The following is a 12,050-nucleotide window of genomic DNA, read 5'->3' as shown; positions in this document are numbered from 1 at the left end:
GAATGCAATGCAATAGCCCAAAGAGGTGAAAAGCAGAAAGCTGTGAATATGCTGAACATAGCAGCTGCCACCTTCAGGCCAGCAGGTCTACAAGACCTGGAAACTTTGAACACATTTTTCTTCCTCAGGCTGCCACTTCTCACTCCACATACGACAGAGGTCAGCTTCTACACTCTTGGAGGGGACAACCTCTCCCGTGTGCTGAAATACCAGACTACCAACCTGTCTGAAAATTTTGAAGTGTTACAGTCTTAGGCTGTAAATTCCAAAGCCCAGCAACTTACCTCCTCCCAAAACTCAGGGGCATCATACTGATAGTCAAGGTCAGGGTGGAGGATCCTGGGAAAGTCAGGGACATCCCTCTCTGAAGAATCACCATCACCCGACAAAAGAGTAGAAGCAGAGAAGGAAGACGTGTCATTCTCAGCCTGCAGCAAATCCATCCAGTCCTCTGTGTCCTGGAGCTCCATGCCTTCCTCCAGCAGCCAGTCTGGGGGAGCTGATTGTGGAAGCTCTGAAGCAGGTAGTTCAGTTCCAAGCAAGCCAGGAGAGTCATCGGAGGCAGCATGGCTCCCTGGCACTTGGCTGGGGGTTTGGGGAGATGGGATGGCAGATGTCAGCGCCTCCATGGTAGGAAAAGAACTTGGAGACCACTTGAAACTGGTGACACGTGGGGAAGGTGTTACTGTTGCTGGAGATGGGTGCAGAGAAGTACCCACTAGGGTGGTGGGTGGGTCAGTGTGCTGCGGCTCCTGGGCAGTGGCTGGCCATTCTGTGGGCAAGGCTGCATCATCCATGTTTTCCGATGGGCTGGTGGGGACAGATACTGCAGGAGAAGTTGTCTCCGGCACAGTGACCGCAGGTTTGTCTGCTGGTGGTGGTAGAGGGGATTCTGTGACGGCCTGGAGAGAGTCTGCTTCACTTGAGAGAGTCAAGTATGTATAGCTGAGGGTTTCTGCCGGCTCAGTCGTCGCATCCGAGGCTGTGGAGAGTGTGATGTGGTTGGGCTCTGTGAGGGGCACAGTGCTCGGTACCACACGCACAGGCGGAGTGACAGGTTTTGTGGCTGCAGTTGGGGCTGTAGTAGAGGACTTGGTGAGGGGAGCTGCTGGAGAAGGAAACACACTTGAGGATGGGATCTGGGCCTAGAAAAAAACCAACATGGTGGGGTAAGAAGAGAAAGAAAGGAAACGGAATAAAACTGAAGCAGGAAAACAGTCCATATTACTTCCTGTAGCAGTGTTCACAAGAGGCTGCTTCACCTTCTCGATTTCAATGAGTGCTACATCTCATGCCATCTTGTCTTGGGATGGGACTGAGGAATGCTCACAGTGCAGAAGATCCAGAGACATTCCCCCTCCCACAGATTCCTGCAATCATCTCCACTTAAAGGAAGGTCTGTCTGCCTTCATCCCCACAAAACTGCAAGGCCACCTGCAGTAGCCACAAACTGGGCATCTGTTCCACCTCCCCACTCACAGCCTCCCTGGATAACAGGGCTGAATAACCCCAGGAGAAGGGTGACCTGCTTCATCTGATAGCAGTTCCCCAGAAACCTTGCAAGACCTTATAACATCAAGGACACAGAGCCTTGTGTCACTCCAAGGGGAGGCCCTGCTCCACCTCCTTGCCTGATATGACTGGCAGCTGCCATTTCACCCAAGAAGAGACCTGACTCGCCAAAGCTCGCTGACGCAGTTACTTCACATAGGACTAGGACTGTGTATGAGACATACCCTTTCATTGTAGATAATGGTTCCTTCCTCACAGGCGGCTTTGTGGGTGCAGAGGTGGTGCTGGATGCACCAGTTACATCCCCAGAGACTGCTCACACACTTCTGGCACCTGGAACAGTGATACAAAAGCAAATGCTAAGACGACCCAAGAAGGGACAGCCACCCTCCCTACAACTACAGGAAAGAAAAAGCAGGTGCTCACGGTGCCGATTTCCACAGCAGGGCCACTGCAGCACAGTCATAGAAAGAGAAGTCCACGGAAGCAATGAAGATGTCATGGAAACGCACTACGAGCTTTATGGTGACATGATCTGAAAATGAAAATAAAAATTTCTTAGAAATGGAGCGACTGTAAGTCTGCTGTACTGTTAAGAGATGCAGCATGCTTTAGGAAAGACACTGTCAAACATGGAGACAGATTCCCTTCCAAGCTTCCAGCATCTCGATCACTCGATTATCCTACAGACACTATAAACAGGTTGGACAAGTTTGTCAGGAGTAGTTTATGACAGCGCTTGCCAACCCATGGCAAGGAAGACTAGTCTGAAGATCCCTTCATCTTTATCTGCTATAATTCCACTCTCATCCACTGCATGAAAGAAAGACGTACCACTCCAGGCTCAAAGCTGATTGTCTTCCTTTGTCATCCAAAGGAAAATCAAACCCTTAGAACTGAGATGCCCTTCACACACTGCCTTCACCTTGAGAACTTTGCTCTATGTCCAGACTAAGAAGTGAGTCTGTGAAGAGGTTTACAAGACTTCGTGCTGACTGAAGTCTTATCTGCTTTAAATCCAGCCTCCTGTCAACTACAAGCCTCAAGATAGCCCAATTCTCTTCAGGAAGATACTGTCACTGTTTTCCAATAGACGAAATAACTGCAGAGATGATAAAAACTTACTGATAGCATGAGGCAGAAGGAGACATCTTACATATGGCACTACTAAACCAGCTAATTAGTCTGGTTCCAACAAATGCCTCCAATCCCGGAGTTGGCATTAGTTCTCCAAATAACAGAAACATATTGCATGTTCTGCTCAACTCCAGGAGCAGACAGTTTGCTATAAAAAATAAGTAACAAGAAGATTGGCCATTGTTCCTTTCACAGAATTCAGACCTCCTCTTGCAAGCAAGCTCTATTCACAACAAAACAATTAACTTGTCTGGTGGAGGATCAGCCACACCTAAGCTGGTTTCCCGATAGGATGACAAGTGAAGCAGTACGCGATTAAAACAGCTGATCATGAGGTGTGTATGAAAACCCGTGATTAGGAGAAAATAAGGGTATCATATGGAGCTGGAAGCAGGAGTCACTGCAGTACTGTCAACTCCCATCACTGTCATAGATGTTGCGTTTGGCAGTGGTGACAGGCCTAACACCTCCCAGGATTTCAGGGCTATGACACCATATTTAAAAATATGCCTTTCTCCAAAATGGCCAGTATTTCCCACGGCTGCCAATGATGCTGTTCAACAGCACAGAAGATGAGGTCAAGAATTTGCAAATTGAGAGCAAGAGTTTCTGCTATCAATTCAGAGCTCATCAGCTTAAAGTGACAGATGAGCTGGTATGCAACCTTTAAAATAAAGCTGAAAAAAAGGCAAGTATTTTAGTGAGCTGGGAAAAGCATTATAAGTAGGCAGAGGAAAGGGCTGGTATCTAAGGCCCCGAGGAGACTTCACTTAGAGAACAGTGTATGATTCTGGTACCAGCTTCAAATTCGTCTTAGCAGAGCACCGAAGCTGTGCAAAGCAGGGCAAGCAACACAGTTAAGGAGAGAGTAAGTCTGAGTGACAAAAGAACACGAGGAAAAAGTTGGCACAGTTAACACGGCAAAATTCTGTGTTGAAAATGCCTGGCCATAGTTCACAGAGTGAGCTGTGGAGGCTAAAGGACAGCACAAACGGATCAAATGGACACGAACCATCCATAAGCAAGTCTAGACTAGAAAACAGAAGCAACTTGTTACGCCTCAGAGACACAATATGAAAATAACACAGGTAAAGCATCTATGGAGTCTTGAAATAAAAGCAAGACTGACTTACAAAGGAATCAATAAGGATATGTAAACCCTGGAATAATGAGAACTGGACTGTGGCTTTATCTATGCTGATTTTTCACAACTGCGCTAAAATTCAGGCCACATTTGCAGAACTAAACAGGGAAGCCAACCCTGCCGGCTCTGCCTTCAGCGGCAGTGCACGAAGCCCTTTCCCTCTGTGCCTGATCACTCTGAATGCAGACCTGGTTGGTTTGTTCCAGACTAAAGCAGTATGAAAGCCAACAGATATAATATTGTAAATAATATTGAAAATGAGTGAATTTGAGACTGAATGAGTGCGTTAGCCAAGTTCTGCTGTAATGTTATGTCCACGGAGATTACTTCAGCTCCATACATGCATGGAAAAAAATCTATTTAGCCATTTAGGTGAATTGTATGGAATGTTTCCCAACCAGCACCTGCCTTTTACTTCAGATGAACAAGCTCTTTGAAGAGATCAGCTCATCAGAGCTCACACTGATAGCCTGGGTAAAATCCAATGCAGACTATAAACTGAGAAGTTTCCAGGTTCTTTAGAGTGGCCAATTAGCAATATTCAGCCAATTGTTGTTCACAGTAGTAGAAGGCTGACTATGTGTTTTGAGGTTATGCCGCATTGCAGAGTCATAGAAATTAAAATTTTGGATTTCATTTCTAAATAAAGTTAGAAAACTTTAAGGAGTGCGGGTGTCTTCTTGTCCTTCCTTACAGGTACTTCCTTCTCTGACTGTTACAAGCATTTTGAGAAGGTTTGCATTTTGTTCAATTTAAATAATAAAGCAGTACTTTAGACAGTTCTCTCTCCACATTTATGACAAAGCTGACAAACCAGCCAACACTCTAGACTACATTTCAGATCATATTCATATTTGCATATAAAATCTTCAAGCAGGATCTGTTTCCCAACTACCAGAACTCAGCACTGGAATTTGGCAACAGCCCAAAATAGCACAGGATGCGTGCGATACACAAGTAGAAAGCAAAAAGATATTATGACAGGATGAAATGAACACCTGCTGACAGACCATATACATCATAGATGTTAATCCTCTAATCTGATGGACCTTCAATGTACTTTCTCCCAATAACATTATCAGCGCTATCATGCTCGATTTAAAGCATTTCACTGACCTGCTCCTGTTGGCAAAGCTGGTGCTTGGCTGGGATCTGGAGAAGGACACATGATTCCTGACTCTGTCAGAACTGCTGGGCTTTCATAATCTTCAAAGTAACATGAATAAAATTCTTCCTCATGCAGAGAGGGTAAATCCGAGATAGCCAGGAATATCTATCAATTCAATAACATCCAGTAAATAATTTGCCCTCTAACACGTTCTTCTATATCTCATCTAATTTTCTTGCTCTACTCCTTCAAAGCAAGAGCCCCATAAAGTAGTTACCTACATATACACCCATTTTCCCACAATGCCTTCCAGGACTGACTGACTGTTGCATCCATCCTCTTTTGCTGTTCCCAAACTGCATTTGGTATCTACTAAGCCACCGGCAACCTCCCCCTTTGTTCAAATCTCTAGCAAATGACAGGTTCTTGTCACCTCCTGGAAAGACAGACTCCATTGCAGCACCAGGCTTTTCTGCTGGCTCTTGGATGCCAGACTGAAGCTATAATTTTGGGTAGCTCCTTTCCGATCTTCCTGACGGCAAGTGTCAGAAACAGTGAGAAACCATGGACACGGGCACCTCACAGATACTCAGTCAAGGAGGGACTCCACCCAAGCAGCCACCAAATACTCCTGAATACCCAGTAACACTTAGCAGGCAAGAACATTTTATGGGAAAACACAATGAAATTATCTCCTGGTACAATCTAGCTGTTAAATCCCCTATGTGAGGCAGACAACATGAGCTTGAAGGCTCAGTGATTCAGTAACCCACTGAAAGCAAAAGGAAGACTTGAGACTTGTCAGAGTTTGCAGGGGACTTTCAACATGACTGAGCACCATCAGAGGATCATCGCTACTCACATTTCTCTTTTCCTCTCTGCTGATATTGGCTGGAGTTAGTGACTGGACAGACAGACACTGTTGTGTAGAGTTAAAGCTCCAGAGCCACTGCTCACTCATCCTGGACCGCAAACACTCTGAGCGACGGCTGCACCTGCAGGAAAACCAGCAAGAAGCCCTGTGAGAGATCTGTGCAGCCCTAGCAGGACACATTAGGCTTCCAAGCTGACACTGGCTGTCTGAAACCTTGCTAGAGTCTTGGGGAAGCTGTTACACAAGCCCTGAAGTGCCATCTTCAATAACAGGATGAACTGTTGCCAATATTTAGCCGAGTAGGCACTTTTTGGGCTTAAAGGGTCATAAAAGTAGTTCCTACGGCATTCTACAGGGAGGCAGAGCCAGCAAGAAGACATACATGCTGGAATAAACCATGTCTCATTAAGCAGCATCAGTACAGGAAGAAGTGAATGATAAATAAGAGAATGACAATCGAATAAAAGATTGTTTCTCTACATTTGAAATTTGGCAGCATTAGCTGCAGTCAGACTAAAACCAGGCCGAAATCCACTGGGCAGGAGCATGTGAATGGTGACAGAAGACCCAAAAAGCAATGTAAAAATACCCCTGTGTCAAACTGTGACTGCTGGTGTTGTTTAGGGAGGCAGATAGAGGAATGGAAAGTTAAGAGAGAATATTCTGTAAAGGAACTGAAAACAAACTAAACCCAGACACACAGGCATGAGGAAGAGAGTAAGCAGAGGCAGTCCCTGAGCACTATCCATCCAAAATCCTTGCAGGTGACCTGGGATCTTACCGTCCTTGAAGGACACACCAACCACAGTAGGGATCTTTCAGCGCGAGACAGGATTCACAGTCCAAGTACAGGGAACATTCCAGTATGGGAACCTTTACCACCTGTCAGCGAAAGAAATCAGTGAAAACACAGCACACAACACAGGCCCCTGGTGAATGGCTGCTTCTGCCCTAGCCAGCAAGTGCCATCATCTGCATACTCAGTGAAACTTATTCTTAATCCCCAATGTTTCATAAAACTAAAGAAAAGAGCAGCAAGTTTCCAGAGCCCATCGGAAAGGTCATTTCACATATTGGTGAAGGATATCTAAACATCAAGCTGTACTGAGGCAAGCAAAGTGTATTTGCTATTAATGGGTTATCTGCGATGCTTTTTGTAAGGAGGAGACTTTATTCAGTAATAAAACTACATGTTAACAAAATGGATCAAGAAATAGCAGACCAAATACCTTTCACTCTTTTGCTTGCCTAAACTCTGTCATAGGAGACGATCTCTCTTAACATGTAGGTGACTGGAGCTGGACACAGTAGCTCCAGCTGAGGCCTCTGCATGCTTCTGCACTACTGCCCAGCTCTACCTGGCAGAACTACCGTAGACCAAGAAGCTTTGATCAATGCGGAACAAAACCTTATGCCATGTGGGGCTAAGTTTCACTTGCAAAGCACTTCTGCTTTAACTTACTATCCTTGCTGATATCAGCCTCTTGCCCTCTCTTTAATCCGCTACTGCGCTGTCAGTTACTTTAAAATACCAACTTCTAATCCCCAACCTATTAGCTCTGCTAAGAACATGATGTAATTTGCATTTTTTTATTGACAGAACAATTACTGTTAAGGATATAGTTCAGATTTCCCTAATCTTCTTCCACTCACAGATATCAACTCCTCCTTTGAAGTGCTATAAAATTTCTGGGTATCTCAAAGTACACGAGGGGTGGTGGTTTTGCAGCACGCTCTCATTTTTTTGTTTGTTCTTTCCTTCAGAGTAACTCAAGGGCTGCTTTGCCTTTGCTAGAAGGATCCATTTCTTTCCACCTCAAGGGGCTGATATGAGCGGTGTTGTACAAATCCTCTCAAATGAAGTATCCATAGCTGGATTTCCTACTCAGCAGACATGAGTATCCCAAGAGCCTGGGGCATCACAATGCCTCTTCTCCTCCCATTGGGCATAAACAGAATTACAGAAAGCAGAAGAAGAGGGAAAGGTGCCTTGTATGGTTCCTTATACAGCTTGATTTCATCTGCAAGACTGCTGTTAAACAACCAGTCACAGAGCACTCTCACTGTCTGAAGATACTTCCCACACGTTTCTGCCTTTTGTAGGTTACGTGCCTACAGAGAAACAGCTTAATCTTTTAGCTGATTAGAAACAGGAGAAATGCCACAGTTTTAATTACAGAAAACCTTCCTTTACTCTTTTTAATCTTTCGCAAAACCAAGACAGGTCACATTACTTGTGAACCCAGAAGGCTCACATTCTTCTGCTCAGAGAGAGAGGCAAACTGTAGTCCAAACAGTTTCTGCTCAACACAGAGGAAACACAGGAATTTACAGTCCCTTGTCTTCATGCCAATAGCGCAGCCTTTTATAGCCTGCAGTTCGCATTCCTCCATCACTGCTGATACAGTCTGACATGGAAATGCATATGCAAATGGGTCATGGTTGAGGGTAACAGCTTTTGCACAAGGACAGTCCCCATCCTGTCAGCCAGACTGGCAGGCAGCTGCTGTCCAGTACAGCCATAGCTCCGCACACTGCTTCACTCCTTCCTCAACTCCCATCAAGTAGTTTGTCTGGACCTTAAATGCTTTCAGCTCTTCTGTGGAAGGGATTTTGTTGCACTTACCATTGACTGGGTCATGACGAAGAGGTGCTCCTGCGACTGGTCAAACAGCAGGTCTCCACTCACCACGCTGTTTAACTGGATAGCTAAAGAAGCGTATATTTGTGCATCTCCCATCGCTCCTAAGTACACCTGCAAGAGAGTCACAGTGGTATGCAAAGAATCACAGCAGGAACTGGGGTCACCCATCCTACATGAGGAACAAGCTGGGACTATTACTGTGGGCAAGGATCTCAACCTCCCGCCAAAATCTCAATGCTGTGACTTCAGCTACATGAAGCATATGTCTAGCAATACCCGCAGAAGCTATGCAGGATGCACCAGCCCTGCACGTCTGTGGCTCAGCACAGATGTAACCAAAGGCAAAGTGACCAGTGTTTGGGGCATTCACGTTCTCAACAGTCAGTACAGTGTGAAGAGACCATCTGATAATAATGATGTTTAGCAGGAACTCAATATACCAAGAAATAAGAGAACGTGCCTTTTTTCCTCTTCCACCCGAGCATCCCAGACTAGGTTTTATCCTCTGTTCTTCCTGCCGCACCCAGATCATACCTTGTGCAGTCTCCCTCTGCTGTCTCCCAGAAAAGCAATGGTGTGACCATCTTCCACATGCACTGCCACAGCTGTCAGACGGGCCTCTCTTTTCTCCAGAAGGGGAGCTGCTTCCAAGGGTACACGGCTGGCCATAGGGCTGGGAGTGTGGTCAGAGCCACAGGGGTATGCATACAGGGTATCCTTTTTGAGGAGTGGAAAGAACAAGAAAATCAGTAAAAAAAAAATTTAAAAATGGATGCAATGAACATCAGAGCCTTTAACACTTCCCACCACCCCCTTCCACCCACATTCCTTAAACAGGTGCCCCAGCAGTGAATTCAGTGAACTCCTCTGAGCTTTTTACCGAGAGTAAAAAACAGCTTTCAATAATTAGTTTAGGTGTGTTGGCTGTTTGTACCCTCTCAGAATCCTGCAGACACTTCAGCAAGTCCATTCAGCATCAGTAATGAAGTATATCAACACGCTACTAACTCTTAAGTTCTCCAAAAAGCATTACTGGCCATGCACTGCCATGAGACAGCTTTGCAGAAGATTCATTGTATATTTCAGAATGAAAAAAAAAAATGAGAATTCCTGCTTCCAGTGCAAACCCACTTGGTCACAAGCACTGCCTCCAATGATTAGCATGGTTTTGTTGTATCACCTACAAATTCTAAGCCTGAAGTAGAATCCCAAAGCATCAGGACATACACTAACACAGGGCGAAGGCACCATCTGCACCAAAGACCTTACTAACTACACACAGAAATTGAGGAGCGCATATAACCAGAGACACACAAAAAGTCAAAACAAGAGTCATCTCTGCACACTGCTTCAATCCTTCTGAGTCTTGTGAGGCTTCTGCAAATTAACTCCACAGGATTGTGCAAAACCAGCTATCCTTCTGTTCCAGTTAGATCTTTCCCAGTCCCACCAAACCTACACTAGCTGAATTCTAAAGGAGACAGAATGAAAACTGTCAACTTCTTTAATGTTTCTATGTGTAGAGAGAAGGTATTCCATTGTGATTAATGTTTTTCCGAAGTAACAAACTCAGTCTTGTGTAGGATAGTTTCTCCATTGCTTTATAACTTTCTTGACATCTTGTCCTGTGTCCACTTTAATTTTACAATATCCTTTTGGAGACTGCAGGATTGTTCACCCTACAATTACTACTAAAAACACTAGTTTTAATTGATTAGTGGCTTGTCTTCAAACGATGTGGCTTGTATAAACTAATGATTTTCATCATGAAATCCCTTATGGATAACGTTTTCACTCTTCTCTCCAGCTCCTTAATAATACTCTTATAAACCTGTGTGTAGGGCAGAGTTATTAACTGTGCATTCCATGCCGACTCCAGCTCCCCCTCTTGCCTCAGGCAACGTGGTTGAATTTGGACTCCTTGCGAGCAGGGTTATGTATTTCATCTGTCTGACGTGCGTGGCTTTGAATTTGGCAGCATGGAGCTGCACAGTACCATCCGGCACCAGGCAATGGAACCACCCCCACCAGAGGTCAGCGATAACGGCACAACATGGCATTCTTGAGGCATCTGCTCACCACTCCTTGCCGATCCCATGGAAAACCTGACCCTTTTCCCCCTGCCCTCCCATATCTCTGAGTTATGTTGGGATTTTTTTGTTTGGTTGTTTTTTATACATACTTGACTGCTTCCTGCAAAACTAAAAATGATCAGGAGCTTTGAAAAAGTCTATGGAAATCCATGGTGAAATATATTTAACCTGCTGACCTCTATTCACTTCTCAAATGTAATGCTATTGAAGCAGGGAAACAAGGCTTGACACGGAGGTTCCACCTAGGAAATGATGCCAGTTAGACTAGCACTGCTTTAACTTCGATGCTTTCTTGTTTTCCCTTCAAACACAAATTCAACTGCTTTCCTGCATACTGGACTTAAGGCTCTGACTAAGCCTCAGAGGAGGTTATAGCTTTCAGTGACTGTTTGTTTTCACCATCTTCTAAGCTATCACTCATTTTTAGTGACAGATATATTTTTTTTATCAGTTCTGTTGCCTGATTCTTAAGCTCCTTCCAAGTATCTTCTTGTAACTTAAAGATTTCTATTTCTCCAGTTGTCTGATTCCTGTAAGATTTACTACGAAGCAGGTCATGGCTAAATTTCCATACTCAGAAGCATCAAGTGTTTATTTTGAACAGGATTCTAACAACCTTTCTATCAATTTAGACAAACCCTGGAGCCTAAAGTACTCACTACTGAGGCTGATTTTTCTAAGCTTGCTTTCTTCACAGTAAGAGTCATTGGGCACTGGAACAGCTGCCCAGGGAGGTGGTTGAGTCACCTTCCCTGGAGGTGTTTAAGGAACGGGTGGATGAAGTGCTTAGGGACATGGTTTAGGGAGTGTTAGGAATGGTTGGACTCGATGATCCAATGGGTCCTTTCCAACCTTGTGATTCTGTGAAAAAAAATTGCATACAAGTCAGTTGTCCTCCAGTCGTGCTCAGCACTGCTGCTGCCAGCGTGTGATGGCAAGGGCAAGTCACTTCACATGCATTTATCTACCATATCCCAACGTGACCCGCGCAAGCTCTCCCAGCACTGGCAACGCCAGCCCGTGGCCTCGCAAGGACAGTCTGCAGGACAAGTTTCAGTCAAGAGCTGAAACTTGTTCTATTCTACAGGATCAAGACCATGATAATTGTATAAAGTGCCTATATAAATTTACATAGAAGTTGTTCAAATTGTTTTCAGTGAATAACATCTTGCCAACGTGCAGAAAATCCACTTCAAGATCATCCGGTGTCCTACTGTGACGCAGCAAGTTTAGACGAAGATGAAGTCTAGTGTCTGCTTCCTATGTTGCCCAGGTGAGAAGGAACAACAGGACAAATCTGTATCTATGCATGAAGAGGGCTGAAAGCTCGCTGCAGAAGGACAAGTTACACACCTTGAAAACTACACCCACAGAAGATATGTAGCCTTCCCAAGCCTTGCAGAAACGTGTTTCACACTTCCAATTATCAAGTCACTAACAGCACCTCCCTATTGTTCTGCATCTCAAGACTAATCATCTCAAGACTCTATCAAACTAGAAAATGAACTGGTTCTGAAATTCTTACAAAACCAAGCATT

At 44.8% G+C, this 12,050-nt stretch overlaps 1 protein-coding gene across 4 annotated transcripts in view; it reads right to left on the bottom strand.

The window, feature by feature from the left end:
• Positions 1-12,050, bottom strand: part of PLXNB1 (plexin B1) — an 80,981-nt gene that overhangs the window by 26,355 nt on the left and 42,576 nt on the right. For all 4 annotated transcript variants that reach the window (XM_054076729.1, XM_054076732.1, XM_054076730.1 and 1 more), the window contains 8 exons: positions 8,954-9,136; positions 8,402-8,530; positions 6,557-6,657; positions 5,764-5,896; positions 4,910-5,066; positions 1,939-2,047; positions 1,737-1,845; positions 285-1,145 (listed from right to left, as the gene is read on the bottom strand). In XM_054076729.1, coding sequence (XP_053932704.1) covers positions 285-1,145; positions 1,737-1,845; positions 1,939-2,047; positions 4,910-5,066; positions 5,764-5,896; positions 6,557-6,657; positions 8,402-8,530; positions 8,954-9,136 — 1,782 coding nt within the window. The remainder of the gene's footprint in view (positions 1-284; positions 1,146-1,736; positions 1,846-1,938; positions 2,048-4,909; positions 5,067-5,763; positions 5,897-6,556; positions 6,658-8,401; positions 8,531-8,953; positions 9,137-12,050) is intronic.

Source organism: Cuculus canorus, chromosome 11, assembly GCF_017976375.1.
Source record: "Cuculus canorus isolate bCucCan1 chromosome 11, bCucCan1.pri, whole genome shotgun sequence".
Lineage (NCBI taxonomy): Eukaryota > Metazoa > Chordata > Aves > Cuculiformes > Cuculidae > Cuculus > Cuculus canorus.
This window is presented reverse-complemented; position numbering and strand designations above follow the sequence as displayed.